Source organism: Thalassophryne amazonica, chromosome 12, assembly GCF_902500255.1.
Source record: "Thalassophryne amazonica chromosome 12, fThaAma1.1, whole genome shotgun sequence".
NCBI classification, from domain to species: Eukaryota; Metazoa; Chordata; class Actinopteri; order Batrachoidiformes; family Batrachoididae; genus Thalassophryne; species Thalassophryne amazonica.
Window position 1 is genome coordinate 31586584 of NC_047114.1, and position 21557 is coordinate 31608140.

The following is a 21557-nucleotide window of genomic DNA, read 5'->3' on the forward strand; positions in this document are numbered from 1 at the left end:
AACATGTGTTGGACTTCTTTTTTCCTATACGGTCACCTAACATTAACTACAAGTTTATTGATGAGATTTTAGAACAGTATGATGATTTGCAAAATGCACACATGGGCACAGAATTGATACCAGAATATGAGAACCTTGGCTGGAGACATGATTTTAAATTCCTTTTGAGCTTTGTGAAGCATACAAGTTTTACAAAATGGAGGAAAAATGGCCTCACATCAAATGGCACAAGCTGCCAACACTCAGTGCCAGGTGGAACTCACGAGGAATTGTAGCACTTATTGCATTTTTCCTTCTTGCAAAGTGGCGAGAACAGCTGAGGGTAACTTGTGATTTCATTGCAACTACATGGTCGCGGGCCTGGTTTTCTAACCAACACTATTCAGAGACAGATTATGAAGTCCTGCTGTCATCAATATCCAAACTTAAGTGTCCCAAAGCTGTGAAATGCTTCTCTAATCATAGTAGCTGAGAGAGCTGTAAGGTTGATGGAGGTTTGTTCTACTTGCAAAACAAATATCTTAGCAGCAAATTTATTAACACTAATACACAAATCTGAAACACTATTAAAAACACGACAAATGCTATACGAGGTCTGTCCATAAAGTATTGTACCTTTTTATTTTTTTTTTAAATTATATGGATTTGATTCATATGTTTTCACGTCAGACAAGCTTGAACCCTTGTGCGCATGCGTGAGTTTTTCCACGCCTGTCGGTGACGTCATTCGCCTGTGAGCACGCCTTGTGGAAGGAGTGGTCCTGCCCCGTCGTCGGATTTTCATTGTCTGGAAATGGCGGAATGATTTGGGGTTTTTTTCCATCAGAATTTTTTCAGAAGCTGTTAGAGACTGGCACCTGGAAACTATTTGAAAAATTTATCTGGCTTTCAGTGAAAATTTTACGGGCTTCACAGAGAATAAGGTCTGTTAGTACAGCTTTAAGGACCCCTTTAAGGACGCTCAGCGCGCCGCGCTCTGAGCTGCGACGACACGGCACAAGCCACCGGACCATTTCTGAGCTGATGGCTGTGTGGATACGAGACCGTCGTGTGTGCTCTTTCTGTGGTTATCACAAGAGCTGGACATCAGCCATTTTCCGGCAGATTTCCCTGCTTATTTCAGCAAGACAACTTATACGCAGGTGCAAAAAAAAATTATAGGCTGTTCATCTACAATGATCTCCAATGCTTTAAAATGGACAACAAACCAAAGACGTGTGGAAGAAAGTGGAAAACAACAATCAAAATAGATAGAAGAATAACCAGAATGGCAAAGGCTCACCCATTGATCAGCTCCAGGATGATCAAAGACAGTCTGGAGTTACCTGTAAGTGCTGTGACAGTTAGAACACGCCTGTGTGATGCTAATTTATTCGCAAAAATCCCCCGCAAAGTCCCTCTGTTAAATAAAAAATATGTGCAGAAGAGGTTACAATTTGCCAAAGAAGACATCAACTGGCCTAAAGAGAAATGGAGGAATATTTTGTGGACTGATGAGAGTAAAATTGTTCTTTTTCGGTCCAAGGGCCACAGACAGTTTGTGAGACAACCCCCAAACTCTGAATTCAAGCCACAGTTCACAGTGAAGACAGTGAAGCATGGTGGTGCAAGCATCATGATATGGACATGTTTCTCCTACTATGGTGTTGGGCCTATATATCGCATACCAGGTATCATGGATCAGTTTGGATATGTCAAAATACTTGAAGAGGACATGCCCTTGAAATGGGTGTTTCAACAAGACAATGACCCCAAGCACACTACTAAACGAGCAAAATCTTGGTTCCAAACCAACAAAATTAATGCCTCATAGATGTGAAGAAATCATGAAAAACTGTGGTTATACAACTAAATACTAGTTTAGTGATTCACAGGATTGCTAAAAAAGCAGTTTGAACATAATAGTTTTGAGTTTGTAGCGTCACCAGCAGATGCTACTATTATTGTGAACACCCCCTTTTCTACTTTTTTTTTTTTTTTACTAATAGCCCAATTTCATAGTCTTAAGAGTGTGCATATCATGAATGCTTGGTCTTGTTGGATTTGTGAGAATCTACTGAAACTACTGGTACCTTGTTTCCCATGTAACAATAAGAAATATACTCAAAACCTGGATTAATCTTTTTAGTCACATAGCACTATTATTCTGAACACTACTGTAATTACAAAAAAGATCTCATAATTATGAGATCAAGCTATTTTTTTTCTTTTTTTTATTAACTTCCATACAATGGGCTTCCATACTTCCAGTCCCTCAGTAAAGACAAACGTGAGAATTCCCAAGTCATAATCGAAATCAGCCCATTTGTAACCGTCAACACTGCACTGTGACACAAGGTGTGGATTTTCCCCTAAGCTTTTCCTGGATGAATGAAACTCCTCCAGGGAGCCAGGGCATGGGGCACCCAGACTGGCATGCGCCCGACTGGTAGAGACCCCCTCTTTGTCCCTCAGTGGTCGGTGGGGCTGTGTGAGAGAAAGCTGGAAGTCTGGAGGGGGCGAGACATGTCTCATTTTGGTGAGACACCCTGTGCTCCTCCCTTTGTGTGTATATATATATATATATATATATATATATATATATATATATATATATATATATATATATATATATATATACAGTGAGGAAAATAAGTATTTGAACACCCTGTGATTTTACAAGTTCTCCCACTTTGAAATCATGGAGGGGTCTGAAATTTTCATCTTCGGTGCATGTCCACTGTGAATCTAAAAAATAATCTAAAAAAAAAAAATTCAAACATTTCCTGTAGTTTTTCACCAGTTTTGCACACATTGCAGCATGGATTTTGGCATGCATGGATTTGGTCCACTCCTCCATTCAGATCTTCTCCAAATCTTTCAGGTTTGGAGTTTCAGCTCCCTCCAAAGATTTTCTATTGAGTTCAGGTCTGGAGACTGGCCAGGCCACTCCAGGACCTTGAAATGCTTCTTACGGAGTCCCCCCTTAGTTGCCCTGGCTGTGTGTTTGGGGTCATTGCCATGCTGGAAGACCCAGCCATGACCCATCTTCAATGCTCTTACTGAGGGAAGGAGGTTGTTTGCCAAAATCTCACAATACATGACCCCATCCATCCTCCATTCAATACGGTGCAGTTGTCCTGTCCCCTTTGCAGAAGAGCACCCGCAGAATATGATGTTTCCACCCCCATGCTTCATGGTTGGGATGGTTTTCTTGGGGTTGTTCTCATCCTCTAAACATGGTAGGTTGATTCCAAAAAGCTCTTTTTTGGTCTCATCTGACCACATGACCTTCTCCCATGCCCCCTCTGGATCATCCAGATGGTCACTGGTGAACTTCAAACAGGCCTGGACATGTGCTGGCTTGAGAAGGGGGACGTTGCTGCCCTGCAGGATTTTAAACCATGACAGCATCATGTGTTACTAATGTAATCTTTGTGACTGTGGTCCCAGCTCTCTTCATGTCATTGACCAGGTCCTCCTGTGTATAGTTCTGAGCTTTCTCAGAATCATCCTTCCCCACAAAGTGAGATCTTGCATGGAATCCCAGACCGAGGGAGATTGACAGTCATCTTGTGTTTCTTCCACTTTCTAATAAATAATCATAACAGTTGTTGTCTTCTACCAAGCTACTTGCCTGTTGTCCTGTAGTCCATCCCAGCCTTGTGCAGGTCTACAGTTTTGTCCCTGGTGTACTTAGACAGCTCTTTGGTCTTGGCTATGGTGGACAGGTTGGAGTGTGATTGACTGAGTGTGTGAACAGGTGTCTTTTATACAGGTAACAAATTCAAACAGGTGCAATTAATACAGGTAAAGAGTGCAGAATAAGAGGGCTTCTTAAAGAAAAATTAACACGTCTGTGTGAGCCAGAATTCTTGCTGGTTGGTAGGTGTTCAAATACTTATTTGCAGCAGTAACATACAAATAAATGATTAAAAAATCATACATTGTAATTAACGGAATGTTTTTTGATTATGTCTCTCACAGTGGACATCCGCCTAAGATGAAAATTTCAGACCCCTCCATGATTTCTAAGTGGGAGAACTTGCAAAACCGCAGGGTGTTCAAATACTTATTTTCCTCACTATATATATATATATATATATATATATACTCAACAAAAATATAAACGCAACACTTTTGGTTTTGCTCCCATTTTGTATGAGATGAACTCAAAGATCTAAAACTTTTTCCACATACACAATATCACCATTTCCCTCAAATATTGTTCACAAACCAGTCTAAATCTGTGATAGTGAGCACTTCTCCTTTGCTGAGATAATCCATCCCACCTCACAGGTGTGCCATATCAAGATGCTGATTAGACACCATGATTAGTGCACAGGTGTGCCTTAGACTGCCCACAATAAAAGGCCACTCTGAAAGGTGCAATTTTGTTTAATTGGGGGGGATACCAGGCAGTATCTGGTGTGACCACCATTTGCCTCATGCAGTGCAACACATCTCCTTGGCATCATCCGTGAAGAGAACACCTCTCCAACGTGCCAAACGCCAGCGAATGTGAGCATTTGCCCATTCAAGTCGGTTACGACGACGAACTGGAGTCAGGTCGAGACCGCGATGAGGACGACGAGCATGCAGATGAGCTTCCCTGAGACGGTTTCTGACAGTTTGTGCAGAAATTCTTTGGTTATGCAAACCGATTGTTTCAGCAGCTGTACAAGTGGCTGGTCTCAGACGTCTTGGAGGTGAACATGCTGGATGTGGAGGTCCTGGGCTGGTGTGGTTACATGTGGTCTGCGGTTGTGAGGCTGGTTGGATGTACTGCCAAATTCTCTGAAACAACTTTGGAGATGGCTTATGGTAGAGACATGAACATTCAATACACGATCAACAGCTCTGGTTGACATTCCTGCTGTCAGCATGCCAACTGCACGCTCCCTCAAATCTTGCGACATCTGTGGCATTGTGCTGTGTGATAAAACTGCACCTTTCAGAGTGGCCTTTTATTGTGGGCAGTCTAAGGCACACCTGTGCACTAATCATGGTGTCTAATCAGCATCTTGGTATGGCACACCTGTGAGGTGGGATGGATTATCTCAGCAAAGGAGAAGTGCTCACTATCACAGATTTAGACTGGTTTGTGAACAATATTTGAGAGAAATGGTGATATTGTGTATGTGGAAAAAGATTTAGATCTTTGAGTTCATCTCATACAAAATGGGAGCAAAACCAAAAGTGTTGCGTTTATATTTTTGTTGAGTGTATATATATATATATATATATATATATATACAGTATAAACAAATTAGACACCTGATCTGATGACACCTGGGATCATTTATGACCCTGTGGGGACATAAATTTTGGTCTTTTACCTGGGATCACTTTAGCCAACATGACTGAATGTAGCACCACTCCAAAAGTTCTAAAAAACACAAAAAACAAACAAAAAATTCAACCACTAATTTGTCTGCTAATTTACTCCACAAAATTGCCAAACCCCCTTCCAAAAAAATCTTACACCAGCCCTTCTTACTTGTATATCATAATACACTATGGCCCCAGCACACATCTTTGACCTCCAAAAGTGTAAATATTGAGCTTTCTTTAGGAACCATCAGATGGTATATGAAAAACAAAAGAACACAGATGTAAATAAATTATCATCACAATGAAACCAAATCTTTGGTTAGCCCTTCCCTGGGTATTCTTCTTTGCCTTTATTTCTTCTTCTTGTGTGTGGTCACTGGTATCTTAAGATGGCTTCCACTTAATTTGCATGGGGATGCAATTTTTAGTGTGAAATGCTTATACACAAATAATGTATCTTAAAGGTTTTTGTCATATAAGCAACATTTGTACGAGGTGTCATTGCGAAGCTCTGAGCGTGACCCAAAAAAAGTAGGGCGTGGTTCTCCATCTTTTTCATTCTCAGAAACCACCATTTCTCAAGAATATGTGACATTTTGACTGACTGAGTGCAATGCTGCTTTCTCAGAATGCAAAAGATGGAGAACCATGCCCTTTTTCTGGGTCAGGCTCAAAATGTCTCATTTGCCCCTCATACATACTGCATCCACATTGTACACTGTAAAGTTTAAGCTTCTGATGGCACATTTCTGATCACATGAATATATGCCAAAATCAATGACTTTTTTTTTTTAAACATGAGATGAAGTATGAAGGGGAAAAACTCTTTGTGCACTGGCTATTTACTTGTCCCAGTTGTTCAAGGTCATCACATCGTATCAGGAAGAGGCCCACATAAAGATCCGGCACACGTTTTACATCAGATGCACTTTATGACAAATCCAGATCTACATGGAGAAACACAGGTGTTCTTAAGTGTTCTCCCAACTGAGTACGACCAAGACTTACTCTGCTTTACTTTGGAGATCTGGAGGGAGTAGGTGTGCAGAGTGGAATGCTCCACTTATCAAATGTAGTAAGGCACACAAAATACCTTCTACACTGAAGGTATACTTTTATTTTGTACGTTCCCAAGGGGTCTCAGGGAAAGATTTTAGCAACCATGATCTTACTGTATCCACAGTGGAGGACTGAGTTGTGCACATTTTAAAATCTGGACATGTCAGAAACACCTTAATTTGAAAGTGCATTATAAAGTGCTCATGAGTGAACACAATGTTTGGTTGGCTGATGTACGTAGTTGCACAGAACCACAATTGCATTTCATCTCAGCCTCCACAATGGATGCTCCATTGCGTTACACTATGAAAATAACAATACTGTGAATACCACCAAAAACTTTATTCAGCTAAATATCCTGACAACACAAAGGGCTCACTTGTGTTTAAAGGATAATTTCATATTTTTAACAACCTTAGATTACAATTTACATAAAGCTTTGAAATGCTGTACTCATCTTTGACAACTGCATAATTTTGGGGGTGACCATTCCCTTAATTGCTGATAACTGCATCTCATGGACATTTGGGTGACCAGGAATTGCCCCAAGGTAGTTCTTCAGGTTCTTCTTCATAAACCCTGTTGCCCCATCACAACTAGTATTATATCCTTTTCTTTCAATGACCATGTTGTTCTTAGGTCATTTTTAAAGTCTTGGTATTTTGTTAACTTTCCCCTTTCAGCTCTATTCAAGCCATACTCACTGGGGACTGTTACATCAATAATATTGTCTGTTTTCCCTTGCTTGTTCCAGATGACAATATTCGGTTTTATTGCACCTCCTTCGATATGTCTTTCTGCTGGGATCGCTTTGTCATAGGAGAGTTTCTTTTCCATTGGAAGAGACTGGTACTGGCTCATGCTCCCAGATGTTTTCCTTTACTTCCTCCAGTTCCTTGCATACTTTCCAGTGTAGGTATTGACAGATCTTACTGCACCGGGATGTGTAATGTCTGTCTACAAGGGTCTGGCATGCTGATATTTGATGGTTTACACTGACAGAATCAGCATTGATTATTTTGTGTAATCCCTGCCATTTTTTAAACCCTCTGTTAGATGCCCCTATGTGCTCCAACTATAAATATTTCTCCATCAAAATCAAGTTCCCCATTTTTAAGCCAAGATATTGCTCCTTATTTACCCATGTATTTATTTTCAAGTTCTTCTTGGAGTCATCCAGCCCTTCTGTACTGTTTCCATCTGTCCACTGTAAGATTTGTTCTTTTTTAATAAATTTCCCCTGGTCTGTCTTGCTAGTTTTGTTGCATGTGTCAGATCATTGCTTACTCTTTCTTCTAAGAGGTCTCTCCCAACGTTTACTGCCAATTTTATAACCAAGGCCTGTTGGGAGAAGGTCTCATTGTCAAGCGCTACCTTTTTCATCACTACTACTTCAGAAATCTTTAAGTACTGGCCAATACGTATTATAGATGCTCTGTAAACCTGGTTGATTTCAGTGAGACCTAGACCACCTGCTCTAAAAGGGAGATATATTCTGTCCATGCATTGATTTCTGTAAACAAGTTTGTGTTGGGTGAGCATTGTCCTGATCTCCTGTATGCATTCTCATGTGTAAATTCAGCTTTATCTTCTGTCCAAATCTTTCCCCACATTCAGAACAGCCAAATAATTTCTTGCCTGTATGCATTCTCATGTGTACTTTCAGCTGGATCTTTTGTCCAAATCTTTTACTACATTGAGAACAGGCAAATGGTTTCTCTCCTGTATGAATTCTCATGTGTCTGCCAAGATCACTTTTTTTCCAAAATTTTTTTCCACACGCAGAGCAGCCAAATGGTTTATCTCCTGTATGAATTTTTCTATGAGAGTTCAGAACGCTTTTGTCGCCAAATCTTTTACCACACTCAGAACACTCAAATGGTTTCTCTCCTGTGTGCATTCTTAAGTGTACATTTAGTTGGACCTTTTGTCCAAATCTTTTGCCACATTCAGAACACACAAATGGTTTATTTCCTGTGTGAACTATCATATGTGTAATCAGATTGCCCCTTTCTACAAACCTTTTCCCACACTCAGAACAGCCATAGGGTTTCTCTCCTGTATGCATTCTTGTATGTCTATTCAGACTGCTCCTGAGTCCAAATGTTTTACCACACTCAGAGCAACCAAATGGTTTCTCTCCTGTGTGAATTCTCATGTGTGTATTCAGACTGCTTTTATATCCAAAACTTTCACCACACCGACAACAGCAAAATGGTTTTTCTCCTGTGTGAATTCTCATGTGTCTGTTCAAGCTGCCCTTTCGTCCAAATCTTTCCCCACAATCAGAACAGTCAAATGGTTTCTCTCTTGTGTGAATTATCATGTGTGTGTTCAGATGACTCTTTTCTCCAAATCTCTGACCACATCCACAACAACCAAATGTTTTTTCTCCTGTGTGAATTCTCAGGTGTCTGTTCAAATTGCCCTTTAATTCAAATCTTTTACCACATTCAGAGCAGCCGAACATTTTCTGTGCTCTTTGGCTTTTTGTTTGTGTGTTCAGATGGTCCTTTTGCCTCGACCTACCATCACAGTCAGAACAACTAATGAGTTTCGCAGTTGGTTCAATTCCATGGTGTTGTTTTGAAGAGTTTGTGAAACCAAATGCTTTTCCACATTCAGAGCAATTAAACTGTTTCCTAGCAATGTTATACCTGCTGTCACTAACAGAGGCATCACTATTTTTCAGACCATTTAAATCTGAACAACATTTGCTGGTATATTTCCATTCATCACTATCATCGGTCTCAGTTTCAGAACCGTCATTAACATATGGTAGGAAAAAATGACACTGATGCAAGTTACTGCACGGTTGTGGTCCTCTGTAGTCCTCCCCATCAGCTTGTGCTGTCAACGGTCTGTGTGCAGTTGAGCTACCAGGTATAGACTCTGCCTCTGTGCTCTCCACAGTTTGGCTTTGATGAACCTGTGATGAATGTGGTTTTTCTTCATTTTCACTCTTGACAAGGACAACAGTAAAAGGTAACTGTGTGATATCCTCCTCTTCCTCCTGGTAAAGCTGCTGTCCCTCCTCATCTGTCCAAAGCTCCTCTTGCTCCTCTTTAATATCCTTCTGGTCAAATCTCAGATTCAGGTCCTGTTGTTCAGAAGCCATTTCTTTTTTGGTTAGTAAGAGATGCAGCATGTCTGTAAGGAGGAAAATTAAATCAAAATTAATAATAATATTAATTGAAATAAAGACAGCAAGAGTGTCAGCTGACAACAGTAAGTTACTGCACTGATGGAATTGATGCTGTGGACTTGTACATCAGGACTGCTTGGTTTCAATTTCACAAGTTCTTGGACTGAAACATTTTCACAACTCATGCTCAGTTCAATTGAACCTCTGATACATTTTTCACCTTGGTATTATAAAACATGACAGAAGTGGCCTGAACAATCAAAGCTGAGTGTCAAATGTTCTGGCCAATCTTTTTGTTTTAATTATTCTAAATCATAATAGATCATAGAGTTCATAGATCTTTGAGTTCATCTCATACAAAATGGGAGCAAAACCAAAAGTGTTGCGTTTATATTTTTGTTGAGTATATATATATATATATATATATATATATATACACGAGGTCTCTTAGATAATAAACCGACCCTTTTATTTTATTTTTTAACTATATGGATTTGAATGACATGCGATTACACCAATCATGCTTGAACCCTCGTGCGCATGCGTGAGTTTTTTCACGTGTGTCGGTGACGTCATTTCCCTGTGGGCAGGCCTTGAGTGAGATGTGGTCCCGCCCTCTCGGCTGAATTCCTTTGTTTCACACACTGCTCGAGACGGCGCGCGTTGCTTTATCAAAAATTTTTCTGGACCTGTGAGGAATATCCGAGTGGACACTATTCGAGAAATTAAGCTGGTTTTCTGTGAAAAGTTTAACGGCTGATGAGAGATTATGGGGTGTTTCTGTCGGTGTAAGGACTTCCCACGGAGCGGGACGTCCTGCAGCGCTTCCAGGCGCTGTCGTCGGCCTGTTTCGAGCTGAAAACATCCTAATTTAAGGCTTAATTCACCCAGGACATCGTGAGAGAACAGAGAAGATTCAGAAGAGGCCGGCATGAGGAATTTATGCGGACATTCCACTGTTTAAGGACATTTTTTTAATGAAAGACGTACGCGCAAATTCGCCGAGTCGTTTCCGTGACGACTCGGCAAATCTGTGTGCGCCGCGACAGGAAAAACACCTCCGTGTTGAAAACCATTTGTAGAATTCAGGCGGCTTTTAATGGCTTTCAACAAGTGAGTAACTGAGAAATTGTTTAACAGCTTGGGCATGTTCCAACTTGCCTGTTAAGATTTCCAACGGAGGTGTTTTTCCTGCCGCGACCCCCCGCGGTTGGGTCCAGCCCGACATGCGACTCTGCCCGCACGTTCTTTCATTACAAAATGACCGTTAACAATGGAATGTCCGAATAAACTCCTCATGCCGACTTCTTCTGAAAGTTCTCTGTTCTCTGACGACTTACTGCGTCAACAGAGCCTGAAATGTGGAAGTTTGCAACTTGAAACGGCGAGACGCTGCCGTCTCGAAGCACAGATCGCTGTCAGACGCCGTGGACCGTCCTTAAAGCGACACTACCAGACCAAAATCTCTCATCAGCCGTTAAAATTTTTACCGAAAACCAGCTGAATTTATTGAATGGTGTCCACTCAGTTGTGCCTTACAGTTTTGAAAAAAATTTTATCAAACAAAGCAACAGTCTCTGAGCCATTCCTAAACAATGAAAAAAATCGACGAGCGGGTGGACGACTCCTCACTCAAAGACTGCCCACACGCGAATGACGTAACCGACAGGCGTGAAAAAACTCTCGCATGCCCACGAGGGTTCAAGCATGTCTGATGTAATCACACCGTGATTCAATCCATATGGTTTTTGAAAAAAATAATAAGGTCGGATACTTTTCTAATAGACCTCGTATATGTGTGTATGTAATATATGTACATAATATAACTGTAAATGTATTAAAAATACATGGATGACACAAGAAATTAAAAACATTTATTTACATTGTGGTCCATTTAAAAATAAACTGACAAAATAGAAGTAGAAATAAAAATAATAATAACTATATGCAATAGGAAGAACTGATTAATCATTTTGGGTCAGTTATTGGTTTTAAAAAAGTCAAAATTCCTTGATTTCAGCTTCTTAAATTAAAATGTTTGAGGTTTTATTACATTTCTACATTTCAAGGGCAACTGTCGATATATTTCAACACCATTCCTGTGAAGAAAGAAACATCAGACTATGTTGAAAGAGAGTGTGTCTACAACCATAGAGGCCAGTGAAGAAAATACACATTCAAGCGGAAAAGGCAGTGACAGACTGCAGTGGGGAAAAAGAACTAAGAATAGAATAGAAGGGAATATGTGAAAGCTACATTAAAGAAAAGTGTATCAGACTATGATAAAAGACAATATCAACAGCTGATGGAACGTCAGCAACCACAGAGTGCCACAGAATATACCAGAGAATGGCACCAATCACAAAAATCCTTACAAACCACAGCAAGAGAACTGGCCTGAGGAGTCCAGCGCTAGAAAGCAAACAAGACGACAGGCCCATGGTTCACCACCCCCGAAAAAGGAAGAAATCCCTTCTATGAAGGCATTAAAGCACAACAACAGCAACAATGGGAGTCACATCCCATTACTTCAGAAGACTGGGAAAATGTTACTATAGAACTCCAAGAAAAACTGGAGGAATGGGATACACTGGAGAAAGAATGAACAGTAATGCAAAGGAAGCTAAGCTACCCAAAAGCAGACACTGACAAAATAAGAGATTTTCGGCACCATCTGGATGTTATCCAGCAAAAACTCTTCATAGAACATGCTAACGACCAAGAAAGCTACATGAGAGAACCAGACCTTCAAGAAGAGGGTGTAACACTCAAAAGCAGAAAAATGTTGGGAAAAGAGAACTGGGAGACCCAATATGATACTTCCGCTGGTAACAAAACACTACAGTCTCCCACAGTCACCTCCATGAGCTCAAAAATAATGTGAGGGGGTGGGGGCGACAGAAGATTTTTCATAGGTTTTGTGTCTGCTGTAGTGCCCTCAAACAAAGCACAGGGTGTTTTCTGCAGCTGACTTTAAGACAGGTTGAAGAGTTCATGCAGAGGTCACTGACACATCATTCAGATGGGGAAAAAGTTAATTCATGACATGGATACCTGAGAGGTCTATGAGTATAAGCTCAAATATCAGATTGACTGCAAAGGGATACAGTGGGGAAAATAAGTATTTGACCCCCTGTCAGTTTTGCAGGTTTTCCCACCTACAAAGAATGAAGTCTGTAATTTTTATCATAGGTACACTTCAACTGTGACACAGAATCCAAAAAAAAAAAAAAAAAAAAAAAAAAAAAAAAAAAAAATCCAGAAAATCACATTGTATGAGTTTTAAATAATTAATTTGCATTTATTGCATGAAATAAGTATTTGGCCCCCCTACCAACCACCAAGAATTCTGGCTCTCACAGACCTGTTGATTTTTCTTTAAGAAGCCCTCTTATTCTGCACTCTTTACCTGTATTAATTGCACCTGTTTAAACTTGTTACCTGTATAAAAGACACCTGTTCACACACTCAATCACACTCCAACCTGTCCACTATAGCAAAGACCAAAGAGCTGTCTAAGGACACCAGGAACAAAACTGTAGACCTGCACAAGGCTGTACAAGAATGTTGTTTTGATGTATGGGTGCTGTGTACTGGATGTGTTGTTGTGTAGCAGACCCCTCTGTCCAAGCCAAAATTTCTCATTAGGGAGACAAATAAAGACACTTTGACTTTGAAGACAACTGTTATGATTATTTATTAGAAAGTGTGAAAAACACAAGATGACTGTCAATCTCCCTCGGTCTGGGATTCCATGTAAGATCTCACTTTGTGGTGTAAGGATGATTCTGAGAAAGCTCAGAATTACACAGGAGGACCTGGTCAATGACCTGAAGAGAGCTGGGACCACAGTCACAAAGATTACATTAGTAATACATGATGCTGTCATGGTTTAAAATCCTGCAGGGCAGAAAGGTCCCCCTGCTCAAGCCAGCACATGTCCAGGCCCGTTTGAAGTTCACCAGTGACCATCTGGATGATCCAGAGGAGGCATGGGAGGTAATGTGTTCAGATGAGACCAAAATAGAGCTTTTTGGAATCAACTCCACTTACCATGTTTAGAGGATGAGAATCCCAAGATAACCATCTCAACCCTGAAGCATGAGAGTGGAAACATCATACACTGGGGCTGCTCTTCTGTAAAGGGAACAGGACGACTGCACCGTATTGAAGGGAGGATGGGTGGGGTCATGTATTGCGAGATTTTGGCAAACAACCTCCTTCCCTCAGTAAGAGCATTGAAGATGGGTCATGGCTGGGTCTTCCAGCATGATAATGACCCCAAACACACAGCCAGGGCAAATAAGGAGGGGCTCCATAAGAAGCACTTCAAGGTCCTGGAGTGGCCTGTCCAGTCTCCAGACCTGAAATCAATAGAAAATCTTTGGAGGGAGCTGAAACTCCAAACCTGAAAGATTTGTAGATCTGTATGGAGGAGTGGACCAACATCCCTGCTGCGGTGTGTGAAAACTTGGTCAAGAACTACAGGAAACGTCTGACCTCAACTGTTTCTCTACCAATTGTTAAGCTCTATTTTTCTAGGGGAATCAAATACTTATTTTATGCAATAAAATGCAAATTAATTATTTAAAAATCATACAGTGTGATTTACTGGATTTTTTTTTTTTTTAGATTCTGTCTCTCACAGCTGAAGTGTACCTGGGTGATTCTTAGACTACGGGCACTCATTATGTCCTTTGATCATATTGTATGAAAAACAGAAAAAAGGGGAAATTTCACACTTTTATAGTTATCTTTACAATGAAAGTGTTTTAAGAAATTTGTTCAAGTAGTCTATGATGACTTTTTCACCTTTTTTCAGCATCATTATATACAAATATTACCATTTTGTGCATGTCCCACACCCAGACTTTTGATCTTCAATGATAAAAATGAATGGTAAAAAACGTTTTTCTTCTAATGTTTTAAAATATCTCTGAATAAAATATCAGTAAAATAATCAAAACATAATTGGGGTATTCAATGTCATACAACTGTTGTGATTTTTTTAAACAAAATGTAGTTGTCCCACACTATTGCCGTAATTTCCACCACAACACTGTAATGTCCCTTTAAACAGTTTGTATGAAAGATTGTTTGGGTAGTTTCTATGGAGATAAACAGTGACATCAGAGCACATGTATATAGCGCCAAATCACAACAAACAGTTGCCCCAAGGTGCTTTATATTGTAAGGCAATGGTGTGGTGGAAATTACATTTACAAGGCCAATAGTGCCCGTAGTTAAAGAATCACCCACCTATGATAAAAATTACAGACCTCTCCATTCTTTGTAGGTGGGAAAACCTGCAAAACTGACAGGGGGGTCAAAGACTTATTTTCCCCACTGTATTGGTTTGTTTGAAACATTGAGCAGGAAATAAGAAGTGAGAAGATTGATGATTGTGAATACATGTAATTCTCCATGAGAGTAGCAATAATAATTTGGGTTATGTCATGATACCTGGAAACACTCTGAACACACTACATGAAACAAAGTAGGGCTTGGAACTTAAAATGACTTAACTGCTTTAATTAACTGGATAGGAGGGGCTTTAAAAAAATATATACCTTTGCTTTTTCTTTAAAAATAAACTTAACAGGTTTTCAGCGGCAGTAAACTCATACATACAAACATAACACATTAAGACACACATTTTTCACTTTCGATCCAATCCCGATACCTGAATTTGGATGATGCAGATACTTTTCAAATCCAGAGTTGTGTTTGTTTTAATATTATTATGATGATTGTTGATTTTATATGAGGATTTTTTTTTTTTTAAGAGGAGACCTGAAAGTTCAGCTCCAGTTTGCCAGAAGGTGTATCTAAGATGAAAGCCTAGATTTGATGTTTTGGTGACAGAATTAAGTACTTTTATTTATTTTTTAATAGACTCTTATAGCCTTATTTTATAGACTTAAAGAGAAAAGACAGCACTCTGTCTGTCTATCTCTCTCCCTCAATTTTCAATATCAGTGGAGCTTTATTGACATGTTTAAACATGTTTAAGCAAGTGTTGAGTAAAAATTAAAGTTCTCTCTCCCTCACTGTCTCTTGTTTGCTCTCTCTTTCTCTCTCCCTCTGTTTCTTTCTTTCTCTTTTTCTCTCTCCCTCTGCCTCTCTCTCCTTTCTCTTTCACTGTTTTCGTGCTGTGCAAACTTCAAACTTTTTGGAAACATGAAGCCTTTCAACTGTAAAACTGTAAATTTCTAAATGTATCATCATTGGCGCTCATGCGCAGGACTTTAACGGAGATTTTTTTTTCCCTTTCAGCGGACAGAATCTCTGTTCAGTTGTCCTCCTCAGCTGCACGTTAAGCTGGTGTATCCCAGCCTCAAGACGCTGAAGTGACTAACTTTTCAGCACACATTTTCAGCAAGAATTCAGTTCATTTTTTGGAAAATCGTTGCTCCACGAACAGACAATTTGAGCCTGAGAGCTGGGCAGAAATTTGCCACTAGAACATTGTGGAAGAGAGCTCTTTCAAACTGCTTGGCTTCAGAAACCTTCCCCCTCACGTTGGAAGTAACAAAACCAGAGAGCAAACAACCAGCAGTGAGAGCATTCACAGTGGCTCCTCACGTATTAAAAACTGTTGCGGGTTGGATCAGTATTTCCCAATACTTGAATTACTTCGGTATCGGAAGCTGATCCCGATACTGGATTGGATCGGTCACAACCTTACACAACACACACACAGGCTCTTGGTCGATGCACACAGTAAATGAACCTTTTCAACATTTTTTTCTTTTATCAGTAAACCACAACGAGCAACAGGTCCGTGTTACAGGTACCATCTCACTCACACTCTCACACACACACACACACACACACGAAAATGATGAAGTCAGCTTCCATCCCACACAGCTGACTTTATTTTCCCAAATCTTTCATCTGTTGGGATCTGAAGGGAATCTGTACATCTTGAACCCCCTTATGTGTAAATGTGCACCATATTTAAAAGTCATACAATGTGATTTTTCTGATATTTTTTTTTAGATTCTGTCTCTCACAGTGAAGTGTATGTACGATAAATAATACAGATTCTCCATTCTCTGAACAGAAGCTGGACAAAAAAAATACAAAAATTTGCCCCAGACGACGAGGTAATTTAATTCAATTTATTTCATTTATACAGTACCAAATCAAAACAAAGCTGCCTCAAGGCACTTCCCACAAGTAAGTTCTAACCTTATCAGCCCCTAAAGCAAGCACACAGGTGACAGTGGTAAGGGAAATCTCATTCTGATGATTAGAGGAAGAAACCTTAAGCAGACCAGACTCAAAGGGGTGACCCACTGCTTGGGCCATGTTACCGACACAATTGACAATAGGAATATACAGAAAATTTTGTGAGTCCATGTTGGTGTCCAGGACGAGAGGCCTGCAGAAGAAGACACACAGTCCCATCTCTGGATGGAGCCGCACCTCAAACAGAGAGAAAAAAAACCCAAAACAATCAGGCAGCAGGAAGACAACAAATACAGTATAATTTGTCAGCATAAAGCAACAAGAAAAACAGAAGAAATACTAAGGTGATCACCAGTCACTCGCCGTAAGCTTCACTAAAAGACCCAGACTTTAGATAAAGTTGAGGCCGCGACCCACTCTGTTTACTAATAAAATGAATTTAAAAGGATAGAAAGCATTGTAACTTACTATACCAGTATGCTAGCCATGGGCAAGGGAAAATATGTGTCTTAAGTCTGGCCTTGCAAGTCTCTACAGAATCTGACTGTTTTATTGATGCAGGGAGATCATTCCACAAAGTGAAAACTCTGTGACCCACAGATTTTTTTTTTTATTCACCCTAGGGACACTAAGTAGCCTTGCACCCTGAGAACGCAGAGCCTGGGCCAGTATGTAGGGTTTAATTACCTCAGCTAAGTAGGGAGGTGCTAGACCGTGAATAATTTTATAGGTTAATAGTAGAACCTTAAAATCTGATATCACCAAGACAGGAAGCCAGTAACGAGATGCCAAAATGGGTGTAATGTGGTCAAACGTCTGCTTCCTATCAAAAGTCTGGCAGCAGCATTTTGAACCAACTGGAGACCCCTAATGCTGGACTGCAGTAAACCAGAAAATAGAACATTGCAGTAGTCCAATCGAGAACAAATAAATGCATGAATCAGGGTCTCAGCATCAGCCATAGACAAGATGGGACGAATCTCCGCTATATTTTGCAGGTGGAAGAAAGCAGTCCTCGTAATATCTCTAATGGAGGATAAAGTGTAGGTGACATGATATGTAATATTTATTTTTTTGAGTATTTAAGACTAAAATTAAACAAATTTTTTTTAAATTTATTCTAGATATTCAGATTTTGAACGGTGCTGGAGAAGAAGGAGGAAGTGGCATCAGCCTGAGAACCATTATCTTAATGGTCCCATTAATTTATGGATTTTTACAGGCTACTGACAGCCCCATTTCCACAGAGTGGTTCGGGTTGGTGCTGCACGGTGTTAATTCTCGTCAGCAGATTCCTATTTACTGGGCAGGTGGAACACTATATGACGAGGCGTGCAAGCACGGTGTCTGCGGCTTCTCCAATCCACATGGAGGAAAAGTATTTTCACATTATTTTATTTTACCGTTTTGTGGATCATGGGATAATTTCATCGCATGCAGACTGAGATGTTATGAGCGAGTCTTTCAACTTGCGGTGCAAAGCGGCCCACTGTGGAACAAGAGGAGGATCTGTTCACAGCAGAGACTTGATCCATCAGCCGCAATTAATGGATTACACCTGTAGCTAACTGTGCCGATCTCGCACCGGTACAGCAGAGGCTTGAACTGGCACACAATTAACAGATTACACCTGTGCTGGCGCTGTCACCTAGCACCAAACTGCCGTCTCACAAAGGGACTTTTCTTCAGCCAGCACAAGGAATTAAATTATTTTCAGACATTTTCCAAATGTGGATACGTTTTCATCAGACTGAAGATCTCACTGAAACGAACAGGTAAGACTATATTATTTACTCTTTGTGTGAATTGTTTTAATATTTAATAATAATGTATTACACGACTAATGTACAGTACACTAACTGTATTCAAGAAGGAAACAAGATTTATTTTAAAAACAGCTGATATCAGTCCCTCGTGTCATTTTTCATATTTAAATGTGTGTATCTGTTTCTAAGAAAAAAACAACAGAAATAAAAAAAATCCACACTTCCTCATCACTTTTTTTCTGATGTCACAGATAGTAAAACAAAATATTTTTTTAATCAGCTGATTATGACCAAAGAGCTGGCAAAACAACAACAACAAAAAAACAGTTTATCACCTTCACCCGCATGCCGAAATTGCCTACATTATTTATTTATTTTTTTATAATCACCATTCTGTTCTGAACTCTGCCAATATTGTCACTGTCAGACTGAAGGTTTCCCCCAAGGTTTCGCCTCCCTCATTGTCATTTAAATAAGGCTCAAAGCCATAAGGCTGTGTCCTCCACAGCTACTTCAGAATCATCTTCAGACTGGACTTAAAAAAAAAAAAAACGCTTCACACTAGAAAAAAAACAAATCGTCAGAAAACAGCTCGACCTCCGGCGTGTTTACAACTGATTTGGGCTTGAAACAGCAGGTCCCGTTCTCGTGATGATGTAGCAACAATATGGCTGCAGCTGAGGGCTGAAATAGAATGCAGGCTTCAGACACCTGTCATTTATCCTTCACCGGCGCACTTATCAACTTTTATTGTTCAGGATTTTAAAAAATATCAACATTCCATCATTTTTACTGATTATTTGTGCACATTTTTTGGTGTCACCTACACTTTAAAGGAATGTAGGATCAAAAATTACCCCAAGGGTCCTCACTTTGTCAGTGTGATGTATGTCACATGAGCCTAGGCTAAGCATTAGCTGGTCAAATTAATGCCCATGTCTCACTGGTCCAAGAACCATCATTTCAGCCTTGTCAGAATTTAAAAGTAGGAAATTGCTAGACATCCAGCTTTTCACTGACCCAAGGCAATCTTCTAAGGACTTTAAGTGGGAAGTAATGATTTGGAATCATGGGTACCGCTATCGCAGACCGAACGGTCCCCCCCACAACCACACACACACACAAAAATATTGGTCCGCCCTGCCTCCACTGCAAATGCATCATTTGGGACCACAGCAGCTCGTCTGAGACAGACTCTCTACACCCAAAGCGATCAAAGGGAATAATGTGATTATCAGATGACAAGGTAAAACCTCTTAAATCATTCTAAAGTCAGTTTTAAGCAGAAACAAGGCCATTTTAAGCAGAGACTAGGCCATTTTAAGCAGAAACGAGACGATAATCGGTGAGTCGCTACTGATACTTTGAAATGACGGAGGTCTAGTGAACGCAGCACCAGCAGCTCGTGCTGTTTCCTCCCTCTTTTATTATGAAATAATGCTGAATTTATGTGGAAATGATTGTTGTACAAAAGCTTCAATTATCTGTCGCTGAGATAGATGATGACTGGAGTGCAGTTTTAAGCAGAAACAAGGTGATATATAATCGGTGAACCGCGCATGCACAGTGAAGGCAGGGTGGGCCGATTTTTAGGGGAGACCGTTCGGTGGGCGACAATGCCACTCACTCAAAAAAAAAAAAAAAAAAGGTCAGGTGCATCCATTTTGTATGGCAAGCCAAGATGACATGAGTGGAAGAGTAATGCTGCTCATGAAACAAATAGGGGAACAACTTAAGAGAGTGACTCTGCAAAAGTTAGGGGCGACGGTAGTAAACAGCAGTAATGTATGAGTAACTGTAAGGCTAAATTTGAGTGACAGTTTACAACTTCACTATATGTAGATGGTTATACATCCTGTGGGATAATAAAGCAAAAGATGGCCTGGTATGGAATCGGCCACCTGCTAAGGCCTTTTGGCAGCTTAAAACTATGAGTGACATCAATACAATGTGAACATGTTGTAATGGACGGGGGAACACTGATTAAGAGAAAATGATATGGTGAGGGCCAGGTTCCCACTTCCTAACCTGCTTAACAGTACTCACCTAATTAATTTAAAAAAAGAAAATACCATACCAGAGGAAAATTATGATAATTTGGTTTTTGTTTTTTTAAGATTGGATTAAGCTCTGACAGAGGGCCAAAGCAGGAAGAAAAAATAAAACAAGACCTGCACCTGCAAAGCCTTGAATGGTGATTTTTCTGTGACCCAGAGTTGAACTCACCAAACCTGGATACTTTCCAAAAATGCATCAACAGGTGTTTTTCTATTGGTGGAAGACTTGCTATAGATAGAAAAGACCCCCCTTTGGGGTGAAGACATTGCCCTCTTCACAGTGTTTAAGTTGAACGCAAACAAGTGCAAATCAAAAATGTTCCAGTGTTCTTGATGACTCTGTGAATTTTGCTTCCTTTGCCAGCAAATAAAAACTGTTGCTTTGAGACTTTGATCTTTTATAGACGTTTTTAACGAGATCTTCTGAACAACTGAGCAGAGCTAAAACACTTAGACTCTCGTCTGGTGATCAAGGACTCTGTCTGATGTCTCCACAACAACATCTCTCGGTAGTTTTGTTTCCAGAATCTTTTGTTTCCAACATCTGACAGGCTTGTTCTGTACTGTATGGCTCTCTTTGAATTTCTTGATGGTTTGAGCTATTGTTCAGCAAAAAGGTCAATGAATGTAAATGTAAATGAGTGGATGTAAACTTCCAACCACAACTGTAAGTGCACTCGTATGAACCAATCGACTGGTCTGTTTTAACACTGCAAGCTGGTTGAGTGTTTGTTACCTTGCTATTTTCACATCTTCAAACTCTTGTCAAAGTTCAAAGGTCACGAGGCTCTTGCAACAAAGGTCACAGGAACAGGAATCAACATATACAATAGTGGCAGGCAGTATAACAAGTAAATATATATATGAACTTTTTGCCCAGTTCATAATTTGTGAAAAATGTCATGCCAGTTCACAAGAGGAAAGTTATGCTCTTCAAACAGGCTAATGACAGTTGGCTTCTTCTGCACGGTGCTTTCTGCAACTGTTTATAGTGCTGCCCCCAGTGGTGAACAAAAGGAGAGC

The 21557-nt window shown here is 40.1% G+C and overlaps 1 protein-coding gene across 3 annotated transcripts; it reads right to left on the reverse strand.

Moving 5' to 3' along the window:
- Positions 1–7046: 7046 nt before the first annotated feature.
- On the reverse strand, positions 7047–21347 carry LOC117522506 (gastrula zinc finger protein XlCGF57.1-like). 3 transcript variants are annotated; one of them, XM_034183941.1, is made up of 3 exons: positions 21271–21347; positions 8692–9522; positions 7047–8355 (listed from the first exon to the last, which is right to left on the reverse strand). In XM_034183941.1, the coding sequence occupies exons 2-3, from the start codon at positions 9518–9520 to the stop codon at positions 7850–7852; spliced, it is 1335 nt and encodes a 444-aa protein (XP_034039832.1). In that variant the 5' UTR covers positions 9521–9522; positions 21271–21347; the 3' UTR covers positions 7047–7849. The 3 variants fall into 3 exon arrangements, with proteins under 3 accessions (XP_034039832.1, XP_034039831.1, XP_034039830.1); XM_034183940.1 differs by having other exon boundaries at positions 7047–7926; positions 8011–9522; XM_034183939.1 differs by having other exon boundaries at positions 7047–9522.
- Between the last annotated feature and the right edge of the window lie 210 nt (positions 21348–21557).

Excerpts from the sequence above, each read along its gene's own strand:
- LOC117522506 (XM_034183939.1), bottom strand. The coding sequence starts at position 9,520 with ATGCTGCATCTCTTACTAACCAAAAAAGAAATGGCTTCTGAACAACAG.